This window comes from Dendropsophus ebraccatus, chromosome 5 (genome assembly GCF_027789765.1).
Source record: "Dendropsophus ebraccatus isolate aDenEbr1 chromosome 5, aDenEbr1.pat, whole genome shotgun sequence".
NCBI classification, from domain to species: Eukaryota; Metazoa; Chordata; class Amphibia; order Anura; family Hylidae; genus Dendropsophus; species Dendropsophus ebraccatus.
Genome location: NC_091458.1, coordinates 41415559 through 41436028, shown reverse-complemented (window position 1 = coordinate 41436028; position 20470 = coordinate 41415559). Strand labels below are relative to the sequence as shown.

The 20470-nt window shown below is 42.0% G+C and overlaps 2 protein-coding genes across 3 annotated transcripts in view; one reads left to right on the top strand and one right to left on the bottom strand.

Moving 5' to 3' along the window:
- The window catches only part of SUPT20H (SPT20 homolog, SAGA complex component), a 56249-nt gene extending 45994 nt beyond the window's left edge, over window positions 1–10255 (top strand). Inside the window, exons 20-25 of one of the 2 annotated variants that reach the window (XM_069969935.1) lie at window positions 2045–2199; window positions 3121–3176; window positions 5071–5202; window positions 6738–6843; window positions 8650–8777; window positions 9933–10255. In XM_069969935.1, coding sequence (XP_069826036.1) covers window positions 2045–2199; window positions 3121–3176; window positions 5071–5202; window positions 6738–6843; window positions 8650–8777; window positions 9933–10034 — 679 coding nt within the window. In that variant the 3' untranslated portion in view covers window positions 10035–10255. The remainder of the gene's footprint in view (window positions 1–2044; window positions 2200–3120; window positions 3177–5070; window positions 5203–6737; window positions 6844–8649; window positions 8778–9932) is intronic. The other variant, XM_069969936.1, reaches the window with a different exon arrangement.
- Window positions 10256–10349: 94 nt separating this feature from the next.
- The window catches only part of EXOSC8 (exosome component 8), a 28418-nt gene continuing 18297 nt past the window's right edge, over window positions 10350–20470 (bottom strand). The window contains exons 7-11 of the mRNA XM_069969937.1: window positions 19861–19906; window positions 19005–19101; window positions 14866–14986; window positions 13172–13278; window positions 10350–10563 (exon numbers count right to left, since the gene is read on the bottom strand). Coding sequence (XP_069826038.1) covers window positions 10448–10563; window positions 13172–13278; window positions 14866–14986; window positions 19005–19101; window positions 19861–19906 — 487 coding nt within the window. The 3' untranslated portion in view covers window positions 10350–10447. The remainder of the gene's footprint in view (window positions 10564–13171; window positions 13279–14865; window positions 14987–19004; window positions 19102–19860; window positions 19907–20470) is intronic.

Below are 20470 nucleotides of genomic sequence, written 5' to 3'. Positions count from 1 at the left end.
GCTGGTTCATCCTAGTGATATGCCATTGCTGTATGATACAGGAATGTCCCTTAAAGAATATTTAGATATAAGAATTTTGGTATTCATTTGCGTCAGATACATAAAAATGTGTACACATGCATATTTAAAAGAAAAACATGAATAGCTTTCACTTTTGATTGGTCAGGGTCTCATCAATGCACAGGAAGGGCCCTATAGACCTCAGTTTGCCCTGTGCAACATGAGTGAGAGAGGTGCTTAGCCAAGCACTTTTCCTGCCATGTTCAAGAGACTGTGGGAGTCTAAACTCTCAAACCTTGAGTGATCAAAACCTTTTTTAAATGTGTACCTGTTATAATAATAATAGTACTGAAAACTGATTGTGGGGATGACTTGTCTAAAGTGGGTTGTGTTTTTTTGTTTTTTTGTTTTTTTAAGTGATAGGCACTTTAAAGGAGAAGTCCAGCGAAAAATTTTATTTAAGTATTGTATTGACCCCCAAAAGTTATACAAATCTCCAATATACACTTATGGGAAATGCTTATAAAGTGCTTTTTCCCTGCACTTACTACTGCATCAAGGCTTCACTTCCTGGATAACATGGTGATGTCACGACCCGACTCCCAGAGCTGTGCGGGCTGTGACTGCTGGAGAGGATGAAGGCAGGGGGACACTGAGGGACACGGCACTGGAGGGACACTGAGCATCCCTCTGCCATCATCCTCTCCAGCAGTCAGCCGTCACAGCTCTGGGAGTCGGGTCGTGACCTCACCATGTTATCCAGGAAGTGACATCACCATGTTATCCAGGAAGTGACATCACCAGGTTATCCAGGAAGTAAAGCCTTGATGCAGTAGTAAGTGCAGGGAAAAAAAACACTTTATAAGCATTTCCCATAAGTGTATATTGGGGATTTGTATAACTTTGGGGGGCAATACAATACTTTAATAAAAAGTTTCGCTGGACTTCTCTTTTAAGTCCATAAAGTTTGGTGAGATTTTAGTCTGAAGTACTAATATCTAAGTATACTAGACCTTATAGTCTCTGATTTCATATGAAATCACGTTTTTTTTCTGTTGGATTCTGTGTGGGACTGTGGAGTCTAAAGAACCAAACATAGTCTACTGTTGACCATGTTACCAAACTTATAATTTTTTGTGCTGAACTCAAAAAGCTAGATGGACGACACAGAGGGTACACTTTAGGAAAAAAACATTAGTCTATATTGGGTCCATTAAAGGAGAAGTACAGCAAAAATGTTTATTAAAGTATTGTATTGTCCCCTAAAAGTTATACAAATCCCTAATATACACTTATTACGGGAAATGCTTATAAAGTGCTTCTTTCCCTGCACTTACTACTGCATCAAGGCTTAACTTCCTGGATAACATGGTGATGTCACTTCCTGAATAAAATGGTGATGTCACGCCCTGACTCCCAGAGCTGTGCGGGCTGTGGCTGCTGGAGAGGATGATGGCAGAGGGATGCTCAGTGTCCCTCCAGTGCCCTGTGTCCCTCAGTGTCCTCCTGCCATCATCCTCTCCAGCAGCCACAGCCCGCACAGCTCTGGGAGTCGGGTCGTGACATCACCATGTTATCCAGGAAGTGACATCACCATGTTATCCAGGAAGTGAAGCCTTGATGCAGTAGTAAGTGCAGGAAGAAAAAGCACTTTATAAGCATTTCCCGTAATAAGTATATTGGTGATTTGTATAACTTTTGGGGGACAATACAATACTTTAATAAAAATTTTCACTGGACTTCTCCTTTAAAATAAATGTGCCCGCAGCAAACATTTCTGTGGTCAAAAGGTTTATGGCTTAAATAATAACCTCTTTTTACTTTTAAATTCAATTTTGTATGCAATTTAGATTATATTGTAAAGTACTACAAAGCCAGTAAATGACCACAAAAAAATAAATAAAGAGACTATCAAAGATCCTTCACCAGTACGCACACTTCTAGCACCTAGAATCTGAATACAAAGTAGAAATCCGAGCTCAATATAAAATGAGAACATCTGGAATTCTGTAGAAATTAATTTGCTTTCTTTCCTGTTCCACAGTGGCCCACAGGCATTGATGAGTGGCTCAAATACCATGCTGGGGTGTAGTACTGGTGCCATTACCCCTGCAGGGATAAATCTGAGTGGCATTTTACCATCAGGAGGCCTGGTGCCAGGTACAATGCCAGCTGCCATGCAGTCTGCCTCTCAGGCAGGTTAGTATCACTTAGTTGTTGGTGGAGGTTCGATGATATTTTTGTGTTTACAGTGTACCTGTCATGCCAGATCAGCGGTGAGTTCCTCTGTTAAACTGGAAGTTCCGGTCTCCTTGGATACCAAGACTTAATGAGACCGTAATGCATGTGACCCCTATTGGAGGTAATGGGTCTCATTGAGTGTTGGTATCCAAGGAGACCCAAACTTCCGGTTTAACGATGGAACTCGCCGGAATGGCAGGTACACTTTAATATATTGTTCCTTTAAATATGAACACTCTTTTTTGACAAAATTGTGACTCTCTTTGAATTTTGGGGTTTACCTTCAGTTAATAGTGCTGGAGATTTAAAAATTATTATTCTGCATGGAAAATGTCTCGCAACATGCGGATGGAGTTTTCAAAATCCCATCCATTGTTTGCTGCAAATCCATCAATTGCACATGCTCTTAAAAAGGTGGAATTCTGCTATTTAAATATTTTTGAAAATAGCATAAAATAACAAAACATGTCAAGGAAAAAAGCAATTGAAGGAGTATGATATTTTTACAGCCCCACCCCCTAAGGGGAAAAAAAACAATATATAAAAGCAATGTTCATGAAAAAATAAATTAAAAATTTTGCATCACGGAAACAAAAAATTAATTCTACTCTTGGTTCTTATGGTAGTAGAAAATAGACTAGAAATTTCTGTTCTGGAAGTAAGATTATTTTTTTTTTTAAACAGAATATAGGTATATAAACAGAACATGTTTATGACCCGGCTCTGTATTCATGTAATTCTACAGTACTGACTTGTTCTGATATAGTGTAATGTTATGGAATCCTGTTCATCTGTTTAGAATGTTACTAGGAGCCTGTATACATTTTACATTTTTGTTCTCCTTTCTGCTTTATTTTTAAACAAACTTTTCTCCAACAGGTGGTCCCTTTGGTATAAAAAACAACCCCAACTTGAGACCATTAAATCTGCTACAGGTAATAAGGCCATGTTCTCTCCCCCCCACCCCATGTTTTTATCATACCATAAATAAAAGATTACTGTTCTTAAGGGTGGGTTCACTCGTACCAGATCCGCAGCAGATTTCACACTGTGAGTTTGCAGAGAAATCCGCTGTGGATCCCTTCCCTGCCATTTCCAATGAGATGGCAATACTCGCAGTATGTCCCCACTGGCCGGGACATACTTTACCTAATCCACGCTTCGGCTGCATCTGAGGCTTCCGGCTCCCATAGGTCCCGTCCAGCCAATCAGTGACTGCGGTGGGACCGTGCACTGATTGGCTGAGTGGGACCTATGGGGATTGGGAGCCTTAGATGCAGCCGGAGCGTGGATTAGGTAAAGAATGTTCTGGACAGTGGGGGGTTAAGGGGGGCGGCCCTTACATACTTACTGCTAGTATTGCCATCTCATTGAAAATGGCAGGGAAGGGATCCACAGCGGATTTCGCTGCAAACTCGCAGCATGAAATCCGCTGCGAATATGGGGGGAGATTTATCAAACATGGTGTAAAGTGAAACTGGCTCAGTTGCCCCTAGCAACCAATCAGATTCCACCCTTCATTTTCCTAAGAGTCTGTGAGGAATGAAAGGTGGAATCTGATTGGTTGCTAGGGGCAACTGAACCAGTTTCACTTTACACCATGTTTGATAAATCTCCCCCATGGTACGTGTGAACCCACCCAAAATGTTAATTTCAAACAACTTAGTAGATCTAAAGTGAGTGCCAAACTAGTCTTATAGCCCATGAAATGCTTTATTGGGAAAAAAATATGTAAAATAGCTCTCCTCTAGAAGGAAGAAAACTTGCTCTCGGGTTCCACCTATTATAGGTAGTTTTTATTAAAGGGGTAGTCTGAAAAAAAAAAATGGTTTCAAATCAATTGTTGGAAAGTTATTCACAGATTTGTAAATTACTTATATTATCAGCTGCTGTATGTCCTGCAGGAAGTGGTGTATTCTTTCCAGTGTTACACAGTGCTCTCTGCTGCCACCTCTGTCCATGTCAGGAATTGTCCAGAGCAGTAGCAAATCCCCATAGAAAACCTTTACTGCTCTGGCGTTCCTGTCACTTAATAACTTTTACACCAGCCAATGCAGCAATGCTACCTTTATTACATGACACCAGATAGTGTGTTGTTTGCTACTTTGTGAAAGTATCTAATTATAAATATAGGGGGAATTTTTTTTTAAACATGGTGCTCAACCACCTTACAGAGGTGATCACCACTCTGCATTCAGCAGGAGCGCACAGCCTGAAAGAGGGGAGTCTGATATCGGTGCTATGAGGTTCACAGGGAGCGACTGTTGCGTACATATACTCATAGGGGGAGATTTATCAAACATGGTGTAAAGTGAAACTGTCTCAGTTGCCCCTAGCAACCAATCAGATTCCACCTTTCATTCCTCACAGCCTCTTTGAAAAATGAAAGGTGGAATCTGATTGGTTGCTAGGGGCAACTGAGACAGTTTCACTTTACACCATGTTTGATAAATCTCCCCCATAATATTTTAAATATGATAATTAACAATAAAAGATCATCTCTCAAAATAGATCTTTATTTTAACCCGTGGAGAGTATTCCTTTTGTTTTAATCCAAAATGGATGTGTACATATTGTAAGCAAAAGCTGTGAGTGTGGATGGCTGTATTGCGTTGTAACACTACCAAGCTACAGTTTGCAATGGAGTGCTCTTCCAGACAGGGCTTTATTCATACAGGGTAAAAATAAATAAAAAAATAAAAATAAAAAAAGGGAAAAGCGGTGGAATTATTAAGCCATGATTTAAGCGGGTTGTCCGTCCTGTTATATTCACTGAGTGTAATGAAGTACTCTGCACGTTTCTGAAACTGGGTGTCATCTTTGAAACAGCTTCCTTCACTTATATTCAATCCAATGCAACAACAACAGCAGCCGCAGCTGTCCCAGTACTCCCCGCAGCAGTCTCAGCAGACATCCACCTCCAGCCCCCAGCAAAGCGACCAGCTGGGGCTATTACCATCGGTAAGAACTTTCACTCCTTGCTCCTGTGTATCAACAAATCGTGAGCCCGAGTCAGGGTATATGCAACCATGGCAGAATTGGTGTGGAAATGATCCCATTCAGATTTAAAAAAATTCAGTAAGGCTGGATTCACACTACGTTTTTGCAGTCCGTTGTTGTTGTTTTTTTTTTTTTTTTTTTTCCTTTTTTTTGCAAAAAAAAAAAAAAAAAAAAAAAGATGAAAAACAGTGTGTGTGCGTCCATTTTGATCCTTTTTTCCATTGAATTTCATACTAAAAAAAATAGGATCCGTTTTTTTTTAACGTACAGAAAAACGTAGTAGACCTTATTTTTGTGTCTGTTAAAAAAGGGATCAATTTTTTTAATAATGGAATTCAATGGGAAAACAGATGCACAAACATGCATCTGTTTAAAAAAAAAAAAAAAAAACTTTTGCAAAAACGTAGTGTGATTCCAGCCTAACAAATTTTCCATGTGTGAACAGAACCTAAGAAAAAGTTCAGGTTCCCAGGTAGTTTTCTCTTTCTATGATTAGAAAATGAACAATGCAGTTGTTAGCAGTTGTTCTTCCCCTGTGGTCTGTTTTGTATTTATACTTTTGTAGCCTATTACATACTATTATTCAGAATTTATTTATATGCTATACTACAAGAATCATTGGACAACCACGCTCCTTGGATAGCAAAGTCTTCTGCCCTGACAGCAAGCTGCCCTAATTTATAAAAAGGCAAGGTATGGTCATGTGATCAACGACCCTCATTGAAGATCAATGCACAAAGCCTGTTTCTTGCATGTCCAAGACGTTTGCAAAGCAAGGGTATGTGCACACTGAGCAATTCTCGAGGAATTGAAGCAGAAAGTTTTCAGGCAGAATTCAAGCAGAATTTAAGCCCCCCATTGACTTCTGTAGGATTCTTCTAGCAGATCTACAGCAGAAAATTCTGCTTGGAAATTCTGCAGTGTGAACAACAGAGCAGAAAATCCATTGAACACAATGGGACTTTGCTCTGTACATTTTTTACGGGAGGAATTTCAAGCTGAATTCCTCGCCTTTTTCCTCAGTGTGCACATAGCCCAAGAGCGTTACAAAAACATGAGCAGACTTTGCTGATCAGGGGTTGTCAGAATGGGATGTTCAAATGGTGTCTCTATGTAGAGGGGCAGAACAGGAGTGATCTAATCTTGCCAGGCGTTATTTAAAGGGATTATCCAGCGCTACAAAAACATGGCCAACAGAGACAGCCCCACTCTTGTCTCCAGTTCAGGTGCGATTTGCAATTAAGCTCCATTCACTTCAATGGAACTGAGCAGCAAAACTCTGCCCAAGCTAGAGACAAGAGTGGGGCTGTCTCTGGAAGAAAGTGGCAATGTTTTTGTAGCGCTGGATAACCCCTTTAAGGGTTTTTTTATGTTTGGTGATAGTGAAGTTCTCCATATTTTACTCCTTCATAGGCCCTGCTTATGAGATATGATATGTGAATGCATTTATGCTTTAGATAGTTTTTACAAATCTTCTATCTCCTCCTTGTTCTCAGGGAATGGAGCAAGGTCCAAGCAGTCAGGAGCAGACCTTGACTTCTCAGCAAGCAGCTGTTATTAACTTAACAGGAGTAGGTGGTTTCATGCCTCAGCAGACAGCTGGTATGTATCCATACACCCCGCTCCCTCAGTGTATACTCCTCAACACCTCATCTCCACATCAGTCTTCTTTCAGACAATGGTCATGCAGCAAAAGTGGGAATCCATTACAAGGAACTTTCCATACCTGATTCTAAGAACTAAGTAATGCAGTGTTAACGGGGGTCCTCATACATATAAATATCCTTATAAGATTTTTATTGTCCTGTGAACAGCCCCCTACGTTTAACACATGCTTTCATGTGGGCCCCCCTACCCCTCACTTGACTGACTGATTGACATACAGGGCTCAGTGCTGGAAGCAGAGCCCTGTCTATGAATAATGTAAGGCAGGGAAGAAGGAAGCATGCATTCTGTGGTTTGGCAACATCTCCTTGTCATTGGAGCACACAGTTTACCTTCAAAGTATATATGAAGAGCTTTTTCAGATATTATGTTGAAGGGGGTACTCCGGCATGGAAAAAAAAACCTTTGCATATACTACTGCAGTTATATAGAAAATAATAAAGACGCTGTTCTCACCTTTACACACTCCTGGGGTCCTCCTGGGCGTCTCCAGGTCCCTTGCTGACAGCAGACACCACCCCTTCCAAATCTCGTCTCGGCAGTTACAGCCTACTCAGCCAATCACTGTCCGTTTTCAGTCAGCGATCGGCTAAGTGGGCTGTCACTGCCGAGACGAGTTTCGAAAGTGGTGGTGGCTGCTGTGAGCGGGGGACCTGGAGATGCCCCAGGAGGATACTGGTGGAGCATGGTGAGGTAAGACTAGCTTATTATTTTCTATATAACTGCAGCACTATATTTGATGTTTTCTTGCATTGGCATACCCCTTTAAAGAGAGGCGGAACCCAGTGCCATGAGTATAATGAAGTATTGGCTGGTTATTACGGGCCAAGCAAACTATTTTAAATGGACTTTATCTGAAGACACAGCATATTGTACATTTTTTTTTATGCCACTGACGATTTTAGCAGATATTTTATTTTCCATGGCAACCAACTTATCTGCTCTGTTAATAAATGCACCTAGCTAACATCCTATCAGAATGATTTTCAAGCTTTATTTTAGAAGAGACAGCAAAATTATACAAGAATTTATTATGCAGTAATAGGCTGGGGCCACAGAGTCGGTGTAGAATCATGGGGTTACCATGACCTAATGCTTTTCTATTGCTTATGATGGGCAAAAGTATGACACTTGGCCATAAATGTATTTCTCAGGGAGAAATGTTGAAGTTAGCAATATTCTGTATGAAAATTTTATTAAGTAACCTGAACCATGGAATGCTCTGGGATAATTTTTTTCTCATACTGGCATATTTGCTATCGGACACAGAAATGCTGCTAACCTCAGTGCAGGAGACCGTTTCTACCACTCTGTATTGCTCTATAATGTCCTCCATGCTGCTGCTTCTGATGGTGGTTCTATAGTTATAAGAGAGCGAGATTTCCTCTTGTGTGTTGTGTATGACATAGTCGACATTAGGCACCACCCATTAGCTAATCAGAATCTGATTGGATCCCCTCACCCTATTCTAAAGGAAGCCTGTCTTGTAGGCAGTTCCCCCTATATCATTGAGAACAAACCTTTTCCATTCCTGCTGCCACTAAACTACAATTCCCATCATGCCTGCACAATCAAAGATATGGCTTTGGCTGCCCAGGTATGATGGAAATAGTAATGCAATAGCTGGATTGCCAAAGGTTTGCCATCACTGTCCTATAGCTACCAGTGCCCACCTATGTTTTTATACTTTAACCGTCACTGTTCCACGTTGATGTACCTCCTCTTCCCTTCTCCTTTCTATAGTGTTATCTCAGCTCGGCTCTGCTGTGAACAGACCCGGGCACAAACTGCCTCACAAGAGTATGCATCTATCTCCTTCCTTACAACTGCAAAAGCAGCAAGCCATGCAGCAGCAACAACCTCCCATACAAGTAATCCAACAAGTGCACAAAAATAGCAAACATAAAACTATTGCTTCCCAAATTGAAAAGAATGGTGGAATGGAGTCTTCTAGTAGAAAATACCAACAATTTTGCAATTAAAAAAATGCTTGAAATCAGACATAAGCTCTCTGATTTTTATAGTTAAAGGGGTTTTCTGGGACCTTGCCAATGGAAGGGGCCTTGGTGTTCCATCTCTTTGTTGCAGCTCAGCCCCATTAAGGGGCAATTCATTACCGTATGTATGGAGTTCTTCCACATAAACAAAGGTGGATCTGTAACTCACCACAGCCCCTTTTGATAAACTGGAGCAGCTAGGGGCCTGACTCCCCACCTAATATTGATGGCCTAGAAAACTCCTTTAGGGTGCCTTCACACCTACCGTATCGCAGCAGAAAATCAGCTGCGGATCCGCAGCAGATTTAACTAACTAAATGAATGAACACAGCATCAAATCGGCACTTACAAATCTGCTGCGGATCCGCAGCGGATTTGACAGTGCGTTTTTAATGCTGTGTTCATTCATTTAGTTAAATCTGCTGCGGATCCGCAGTGGATTTTCTCCTGCGATACGGTAGGTGTGAAGGTATCCTTAAAGAAAAATCTATGCATGTAAAATTATGAAGAGCTGCATGTGAAATGCTATAGCAGAATTGTAAAGCTGGGATTGGCTGCAGTTGATGGGAGGTGAAAATAAGTAACTCCTATATTGTACACAAAATATAGAACACTAGATGTATGTGGTGTTCCTAATATACGCTGGTATAATTTAATCCACCAACTACTAGTATAAGGACAGAAGACATGTTCCTTTACACCGGTTGCTATAGATCAACACATATTATTGGTGTTCTCTATGGTATACAGACAGATTCTGATTCAAAAATAGAAAACAATGGGGTGACTGGAGCACCCATTACTGGACCCTAAGTTGTAGTGAGCCTACTACCCTCACTAACAGGGCCATTGACTGACCCTGTGTCCAACTTGCTTTGGTACCACTGATGCTGCATGACTGCTCATTCATGTGTCTCTTTTTTGTGCATAGCATCCACCTCCAGTTTGCTTACGCTAAATATTTTAAACATGGCTGGAAATGTTATTTGTTTTTTTTTTAACTGTCTTCCTCTATTCACATGATAACAGTTGCAATTCTTGCAACATCGAATGCACCAAATGGCTATGGCAGCAGCACAAGCTCCACCGCACCCTCCGCCTCGTTCAGACAGCAGATCAAGAAATAAGTGAAGACGACATCTCCAAACAATGTAGGACCCATACAGCTGCGGACACTGCTCACTCCTGTCCATCGCGGATAAATCAGAAACACTGAATGGACTCATCAGCCAAAAATTGCCTTCTCTACAATAGTTTTAAAAGTATTTTAAAGATATAAATACATGTTTTAAAAGGAAAAAAAAAAATCAGGTTTGTGAAGAGATGAACTTTGCATTATAAAAAAAACAAAACAGTACCCATAGAGATTTCACAGACAAGGAAAAGTTTTTAAACGTTTTTAGGTGCATTAAAATATTGAATGTATAGAGACGCTCATACACATACTGTAGCAAAGGGATCGCTTTATTTAGTACAAAACATGTCCATCTCTAACAAATACAACTTTTTACATGGTCATTTATCAAAAAAACCTAAAGTCTACTTTATTGTGTCTTGACGCTGAGCAGAACTTCATTCAGCAGAGCTTGAACTTCTTTATGTCTGGAAAATGCCCGACTGATGCACTCCTGAAGTTTTTCTGCAGAAAGGGAGCTGCCACCTGAGCAAAGAGGAAAAAAATGTCAAGCAAGACCATGAACATTGTGCTCCAACTGCCTTTATGCCTTCCTCCAATTCCCTAATATAGTGCTGTGCTCACATTACGGAGCAGTAACAGCTGTTCCAACTCATGGTGATCTTAAGGTTGCATTTTGGGATCAATAACTAAGACCTGGCATGCCCCAGGAAGTGTTCAGACTCTGACTGATCAGTAGAATGACCGAGGAGACACTGCTGGGCGACCACCTTGTAGGAGTCCATCCAGGTCAAGTGACACATAGGAGTTAATATGCCAAGTGTATATTTCTCCTGATCAGTAGCAGTCTGAACACCCAGTCCCCAATGGATCCAAACTTTTGATGTGTCTTAGTGCAGCAAAGGGCTACACGAATAATCAAGTGATTGCTCATGTGGCCTTCCCAGCACAATAGGCAAGTCTTAGCAGTCTCTGCAAATGAGTGTTGACCTGCAAGAGGTTCTTGTTTGATGCACTTCTTGGCCTATGTAATGTGGATCTTAGGGAAGATGGGAAATGGAAGCAGTAACCTGTGTAATGGCAGAAGAGACTCCTTATTAAAGGGGTAATGCGGCGCTAAGAAATTATTCACAGAATAACACACATTACAAAGTTATACAACTTTGTAATGTATGGTATGTCTGTGAATCGCCCCATTCCCGTTGTATAACTTTGTAATGTGTGTTATTCTGTGAATAATTTCTTAGCGCCACACTACCCCTTTAAGTGTCCCATTGCATAGAGGAGAAAATATAGAGGGAATTTTACTATGGCTGGTCTAGGTACATGGTTACAAGCTCCTCCATGTTCAGCCATGCGGATGGCATTCACAGCAGAGCAGGATGGGGCGGCACAGCCAGAGGATCTCTGTAAGTCAATGGCACAACATTCCAGATTTTTTTTTTAATAAAAACAAATGATAGAGTAACCAAATTTAAGCTATATACACTTGTATTACTTGCTTATATTATAGTTAATATCAGGCTGTGGAAGACCATGTACTCTCTAGTATGTTCTGCCCCTATAGCCATAAGCAACACAAAGCTAAAAAGTCAAAAGCTTTTGCACAGATTGTAAATGTGTTACTGAATGTACATTTCTACAAAAAAATCATGCGCTATTCAGTTACTATATCCACGTACTATGATCTACTAGCAAAGTATTAAGGTTTGTGACTAGAAGCATGAACAGATGTCAGCACTAAAGCAAGATAACGTTCGCTTTTTGTGCGCTACACAACACAACTCTGCGCCTTCTCTACATGAAGCGTTTGCGGCAGGCGGCTTCTGCTGCATTGAGTGAGAGGGCAATGACCTTGACCGATTCCCTACTGCAGACACAATGACATGGGGCTTTGATATCAGCTTCTTATTTGCTCTTGGGATCATACTCTCTTTTCCTGTGAACCTCGGCTGTGACCTGCTTCACCCTGAGGATGTTTCTTATATATTACTAGTACAACCCTTTTAAAGAAAATCTGCCCCCCCCAGCAATGCCCCAACTTTCCATTGAACTCTAGGCGACACTAGAAACACATTCTCTATTAATTGAGCATTTACATGCATATTGTCTTTTACCAAAGAAGCCACATCTGCTGTATCACTATCTATGGCTTACAAGACATTTCTGGAATCTACATATCCTTTTAAGTTACTTTTAGTTAGTTTCCATAAAACTCCTTTCAGAAACAGCAGTACTAAGTTTCATGGGCATCCCATGTCTCAGAAGATGAACACACTGCACCCATGTCTGTCTGCAATCCATCGCCTCTACAATCTGCAGTCCACACTGACCCACACTTACAATGCTACTGATGGGTTTGGTTAGTGGTCAGCAATATAAGATTTTTTTTTTTTTCCCCCAGTTACAGGTTGCAAGTTGTCTCTCAAAATCCAACATTCTGGATAGAAGTGGCGATAAGACTGTCCTTGGAATGAATGGTGACCACCACATGTGTGTGTGGTCAGTGCACTGATCAACCCTCATAGGAAATCTTTTCAATATTTAGATGCCCCATAGAGAATGAACAGAGCACTGGAAACAGACTTGGTGGACAGCAATCATTCTGGAAACCAATATATCCCAGTGAACGGACCACAGCTGCACAGCTTGTTATTCTGTATGCTGTGGATCAGGGGTAGTTTCTACAGATGGGAATTACTATAAATACTGATAAATGGACATTTTTTTAGGGCTCGTTGTTCTAGGTGAGTCTACCATCAAAAATGCATGGACCAGGCCAATGGACTATAATACATGGCAAGTCTGCCATTTTAAAACTAAGACACAGCATCCTATGGCAGATGTATAGACGTGCTGGAAATTGTTGTTCTGCCAATGGTTGCAGATAACGGTGCTAGGGCAATTAAAATTGGCATCTACAAGACTCAATGTGACTCAAATAACGTTCTACTCCATTAATAAGGTTTCCATTTAATTTAACATGGAATGGTCTAATATGAATCCTTAGGGAGAGATCATAAACAGAATGCAAGTACATATGGATATACTTCTGACTGGACAAAAATATGGAATGAAGAAACAGCGACAAAAAGTTAGGAGTGAACCCTCGCCCCATAGTATTTCATATTACCTGGTTTCCTAATAGTACATAACTTTCCATCCTCCTCTGTCACCACAGTCAGAAGCCCTGTGGCTAAACTTTCTTCTTCTTCTGTTGGATCCACAATAATATATGTGCTGTGAAAAATAAGAAACCAGAGGGGGTTGGTCTCATATTACACTAGAAATAAAACATCAATGAAAGATAAACCGAACAACATGGGAACCGGTCGTGGGGTGGCATATATAAGCCAAGTGATCAGTCAGTTCTTGAAGCCCATGTGTTGGAAGCTGGAAATGTAAGGATCTGAGTAACCATCAAAGGCCAAACTGTAATGGATAGATGACTGGGTCAGAGCATCTCCAAAATGTACAATACTCCCAGAATGCAAAGTTTATTATCCACCAAACATGGTTCAGGGAACCAAAACCAGTGTCATGGCTATCCATATCTTGGGGTCCTTTTTCATGGACCAATATGGAGCAGTAAAAAGACATAAATGAGAGCTGATCAGCGCTCATCTGCAGTGCCTTTACAAGGCATGATAAATCATGAGTCCAGGCCGGGTGCACAATCGCTGCATATTCCGTAGTTAGAACATACCCTAAAGCTTACTGCAGGCTACAACACATAGGTGTCAGAACACACAAGGCATCACAACTTAGGGGCCTATTCCACGGGAGCAATAATCAGCCGATCATCACTCGGAATAGAAAAAACGATCAGCCGATAATCGTGTCATCGGCTGATCGTTTATTTAGGGCTTCTCCTCCGCTCCGTCTTCCTCCCCGGGTCCCGGGCGCAGCATCAGCAGCTCCGGAGCGGCCTGAATGAGTAATCAGACCGCTCAGCCAATTACAGGCCAGGACCGCCGCGGCCAGTGATTAGCTGAGCTGTCTGACAGGCTCAGTCAGGCCGCTCCGGAGCTGCTGATGCGCCACGGGACCCGGGGAGGAAGACGGAGCGGAGGAGAAGCCCTGCCAGCTAATGTATGCTGCAAGGACATCGGTAACGACGTCCCTGCAGCCCTCGCTCAACGATCGGGCCGTGGAATAGGCCCAGTAAACGAGCGCCGATTTAGCAGATCGGTGGTCGTTTCCATCGTTGATCAGGCCCCCGTCGGCCCCCGTGAAATAGGACCCTTACTCTTTATAGAGCCGCAGACTGATCATGCCGACCCCTGTGCTTCAACAGGTATCTGAGCAGCAATGGAAGAAAGCTGCTAGCTATGACACTATGTTTTCTCTAAAATTATATTAAAAACCAGATCCATTGTCACCACAACACTGCTAACATTGGGCAGCTATTGAACATCCTGTGCTGACACGGTTTCGTCTGCAAGCAATGCTCCCGATGTGCCTCCTGCCACCTCGTCTCAGAAGGTATCCTTGCAAGACAGCAAGGGGGAGGAAAGTAGACCATGGACCTTTTCTGCTCCCAAGATAACCCCTTTAAGCTTCACTTCTGTGTTAGCAGGCTAAGTTGGATTATTTTACGCTTTCCAAGCCAGATACCACCAGCCCCCACACACATACACAACAGTCCATCAGTGACATTTTGGCTCCATCAAATCACAGAACACTCATGGTGCCATAGCTTCCATGGCACTGGTATAAAATCACTGTTACTTTTTTTTATTCGGTGTCTAGCAGGATATTTTTCGGAAAGGCATCCGGTCGCATTTGTACAAACTCCATCGTCTCCATCATGCAGCAGTTACTTACTCTTCAAACACAGCAAATGATGTAGACACCGGTTGCTTCAGGATGTTCAGAGGACTTTTAGATGCTAACTGGACTTGCGCCAGGCCCGTTTCTTCACTTATTTTAACAGATGGCAATTGGACTGTGCAAGAGAGACCAACAGTAGTCAACAATAAAAATCATGTTTATTATGTCTATATGCAACAATTTTATTCTACATTATGTAGTGTGTCCTGACTACACTGCAGGGTTTGGTTCACATAAATATTGTGTGCCCAAGTCCTTCCATAAAATGTCTTACACAGATCAGTGGTTGTCTGCAATAATCTGTATTTCTATAAATAAATGTGCTGCATAACGGTACAGTATGCAAACCACTTGTAAAAGATCCCGCCGGACAGGGGATAAACAAGTGAACAGAACATTGTTATGCCACTTCACAAGCTATGCAGAAAAAGCAAATAAATGATCTGACAGGGTGAGCACGGCCCATAAGGGGCTCTGTCTGCCTCCATAATGGGGATAATATACAGAGAGAAACCAGCAAGTAGTAGATACATGTGAGCACCCTCTATGGGGGTAGTGGAAACAGGGCCAGGAAAGCAGTAGAGGTGCATAGTGTATTCACCACTGTAATGGAGAAACTCTGGGGACAGAGGGGTTTTTATTTATGGCAACTTAGAAAGAGAGAAAAGTGGAAGAGACTTCTAAAACCCCAACGTTTTTGCAATCAGTTTTTGCAAAAAAAACGGCTGAAAAACTGATGAAAAAAAAAAACGGATGCAATTGTGTGCATCCGTTTTGATCTGTTTTTCCATTGACTTCCATTATATAAAAAAAAAAAGGATCCTTTTTTTTTTATTTAACCCCTTAAGGACAGAGCCAATTTTGATTTTTGCATTTTCGTTTTTTCCTCCTTGTGCATAAAAGGCCATAGCACTTGCATTTTTCCACTTAGAAACCCACATGAGCCCTTATTTTTTGTGTCACTAATTGTACTTTGCAATGACAGGCTGAATTTTTGCATAAAGTACACTGCGAATCCAGAAAAAAAATAAATGTGTGGTGAAATTGAAAAAAAAACAAAAAACGCATTTTGTTTATTTGGGGGAAATGTGTTTTTACGCCATTCGCCCTGGGGTAAAACTGACTTGTTATATATGTTCCTCAAGTCGTTACGATTAAAACGATATGTAACATGTATAACTTATATTGTATCTGATGGCCGGTAAAAAATTCAAACCATTGTCAACAAATATATGTCACTTAAAACCGCTCCGTTCCCAGGCTTATAGCCGCGCGGCCCCGCTCTGAACGTCCTTACCAGCATCAGGGCGTAAATATACGCCCTATGTTGTTAAGGGGTTAACTGACACAAAAATGAGGCCAACCACGTTTTCATCCATTTTTTTTTTTACAATGGTAGTCAATGGAAAAACGGACGCACACAGTTGCATCACTTTTTTTTTCATCAGTTTTTCATTGCAAAAATGTAGTGTGAACCCAACCTAAGACACTGAACCAGCAGAGAATGCAGCTGTTAGTGTGGACCCACAGTCCACTCAAGGTCATTTGTGGAAATGCTGTAGAATTCCACATTGTGTAGCTGTACTCTTACGATACTAAAGGGGTATTCCCATCTCAGGAAGAAGCTGATTGATGGGGGGGGGTCTGACTGCTGGGACCTCCACTGATCTCAATGACAAGGAACAAAATTGTCCAAAAATAAAAAGGTGTGCACAGTGTGTATGCAAAGATTCCAAACACTGGCTAACACTTAACCCAAACCCCCACTAACCAGTTTATTAACCCCTATTTGTGTGGGTACAAGGTAATATCTTAACACAGGAATACTCCCCTTTAACCCCTTAAGGTCAAAGCCAATTTTCGTTTTTGCACTTTTGCTTTTTCCATTTTATGTTTAAAAGTCCATAGCGCTTGCATTTTTTCACCTAGAGACGTACATGAGCGCTTATTTTTTGCGAAACCAATTGTACTTTGCAATGACAGGCATTATTTTTCCATAAAATATGCTGCGAAACCGGAAAAAAATCATTTGCGCTGTCAAATTGAAAAAAAACACAAATTTGTTTTGATTTCGGGCAGTTTTGCATTTACGCCATTTGCCCTATGGTAAAACTGACTTGTTATGCATGTTCCTCAAGTCGTTACAATTACGACGATATATAACATGTATAACTTTTATATTATCTGATGGCTTTTAAAAAATTCAAACCATTGTTAACAAATATATGTTCCTAAAAACCGCTCCATTCCCAGGCTTATAGCGCTTTTATCCTTTGGTCTATGGGGCTGTGTGAGGTGTCATTTTTTGCGCCATGATGTGCTCCTTCTATCGGTACCTTGATTGCACATATACGACTTTTTGATCACGACTTTTTATTACACTTTTTCTGGATTTGATGCGACCAAAAATGCGCAATTTTGCACTTTGGAATTTTTTTGCGCTGACGCCGTTTACCGTGCGAGATCGGAAATGTAATTAATTGTTTGGGCGATTACGTGCGCGGCGATAGCAAATATGTTTATTTATTAATTTATATTTATAAAATGGGAAAAGGCGGGTGATTTGGACTTTTATTAGTGGAGGGGATTTTTTAGTAATAAAACACTTTTTTTTTTTTTTTTTTTTTTTTTTTTTTACATCAACTAGAAGCCCCCCTGGGGGACTTGTATATCCACAGCAATGATCTCTCATAGAGATCAATGCTGTGTATATACACAGCAATGATCCATCATATCGGTGATAGATTGCTATGGCCTGCTGCAGGCCATAGCAATCTATTGCCGAGCCGGGATCAGAGTCAGTGCGACGCTGAGGCCCAGGCCGGGCAGAAGAACGGATCTCCCCCCCGCGATCGCATTGCGGGGGGAGATCCGACCCACTAGACACCAGGGACGTTGTGCATGAAGCACTTCAATGCAGCTGTCAGGTTTGACAGCTGCATTGAAGTGCCTAAATAGAGGCACTGCCCAGCTGCACGTGTCAGCCGGGACCAGCGCCGTTCAGAGCGGGGTCCCGGCGGGACCCCCGCTCTGAACACCCCCCGCAGCACCATGACGTACCAGGTATGTCATGGGTCGCTAAGGGGTTAAAGGGGTGCTCCAGCAAGGGGGCACTTTTTTTGGGGGACCGGGGAGGAAGTGGCTAAAATAAAAGACGTCCACTCACCTTCCCGGTTACAGCGGCGGGTCCCGCATCGCGGCGCTCCGGTCCCCGGCCGCTTCAGGGGGTCTGACGCCGCCCGAGACGCTACGTCTCAGGGCAGCTCAGCCACTCAGTAAAGGAGGCGGGATCCGTTTGAAGAGTGCTCGGATCCCACCTTCTTCACTGAGTGGCTGAGCGGCCTTGATGCGGGACCCGCCGCCTCCTCCTCGGTCCCCCCAAAAAAGTGCCCCCACGCTGGATAACCCCTTTAAGTCTAGTGCAGAGGTGACGGGTGTGTGGTATGACTGGTATCCTCTCTTAGGGCGGGTTCACACTACGGAATTCTCGCGGACAATGTCCGCGGAATTCCGTAGTGTGAACCCACCCTTAATGCTTATGATGTAATGCAGTTTGCTCCACTGGACTCTGGAAGATTTGGTTTTCACCAAAAATGACAAAGTAATATACAAAAAAATAAGTTATTACGTAGTAAATCACTAATTCTGTTCTGTTCAGACACTTAACCAGCAAAGAATGCAGCTGCCAGTGTGTACATCAGTGTAAGAAAGTATTGTCTTCACACAGACTATTAGGCCATGTTCACATGCTGTAAAATAACGTGCCATTGATTTCATACTTCACTGATTTCCATTAAAGTCTATGGAAACAACGGCCATTGGTTCATATTATGTATAAAATAACATCCGCTGTTCATGGCCATTATTGCGCAAACAATGGTCGTTTTTTTTTTTCCACTGACCTTTTCACTGTCTTTACTACTAAAATCAGTGGACCTTCAAAAAAGAACCACACCCAGCGGTCAACCTTGAACTAGACTAATGTTCCAACGGCCGGTATTGCAATAACGGCCATTGGAACATGCTAAACCACGGGCGTTGTTTTGAGTATCAAATAATCGTTGTGTAAACATACATCTATAATAAAATAGTAAATTGGGGCTGGAGACATTAAGAATCTCACTATAGCTTACCATTTCTTAAAGCGGCTACCAATGCACATATACAGGCATCAAGGAGGTTCCCGTCATAATCCAGACACACGAGATCACAATACAAAACCCAAACCAACTACAAGAGAAATATGTACAGAACTGTTAAAACAGAGCCATACGCTGGTGTGTCTTATATGACTATTCTACTCATCTTCAAACCATCACTATATACACAGAAAATAAATAAGTTGTGTCTCTATTAGAGAAACATGGAAACGGCAGCATAGTCGAGTGCTTCTCTAACCAGTAACCTCTATGTAATGATCAATAGGGATCTGAATTCTCAGACCCTGACTGATCAATAGGCTTTATGTAATGATCAATGGGGGGGGGGAATATCCTGACTCTGACCGATCAATAGGCTTTATGTAATGACCAATAGGGATCTGAATACCTAGACTCTGACTAGAGATGAGCGAACCGGGTTCGGGTTCGAGTCCATCCGAACCTGAACGTTCGGTATTTGATTAGCTGGGGCTGCTGAAATTGGATAAAGCTCAAAGGTTGTCTGGAAAACATGGATACAGCCAATGACTATATCCAGGATTTCCACATAGCCTTAGGGCTTTATCCAACTTCAGCAGCCAATCAAATGCCGAAAGTTCGGGTTCGGATCGACTCGAGCATGCTCCAGGTTTGCTCATCTCTAACTCTGACCCATCAATAGGCTTTATGTAATTATAAATGGGGATCTGAATTCCCAGACCCTGACCTATGAAAACCTTTGACTTGTCAAAAGATTTTTTTTTAAAGAGACAATGCCCGATCTTTCTTTGGACCATATAACATAAAACAACATACACCCATGTATAATAAAGGAATGCGATATCCATACTTTGCCACTTGCAATGCACAGGTCTTCTCTCTGTATTATCTGTGAACTAAACATATGAAATGATGGTCAAATATGGATCATTTTACTATGTTCAATTGACTCCATATAAGGCTACTGGCTACCGGCTGGCTGGAGCATATACTTCACCTGGTCCCCGCTCCAGCTTGCTGAAGACACCGGGAACCGCCGGAGCCGGGATCAGGTGAAGTATTAGCTCCGGCGGCCGGGGAGGTTAATGGGGTGGGCTGCACACAAACTCACAGCAGGGATGTACATCCCTGCTGCGTGTTTGTCTGCCATTAAAAGTATAGGGCTGGGATCTGCAGCGAGTCTCGCTGCAAATACGCAGTGAGGGGACTCGCTGCAGACCCGCTAAGTGGGTTTGTACCCTTAAAGGCTTTTTTTTACATTATAAGTATTGATGGCAAATGGACTGCACAAGCCAAGGGGATATTCCTGTCTCATGAAGTTACTAACTATCTACGAGAGGGGACAACAAACTGATCGCAAAAACAAAGGTACCCCAGAATTCCTAGGGTGCACTGGGCATGTCCAGAAAATGCTCCTTTCATTTCCTAAGGGGCTCCCAAACATTGCCAGGCACTGTGTA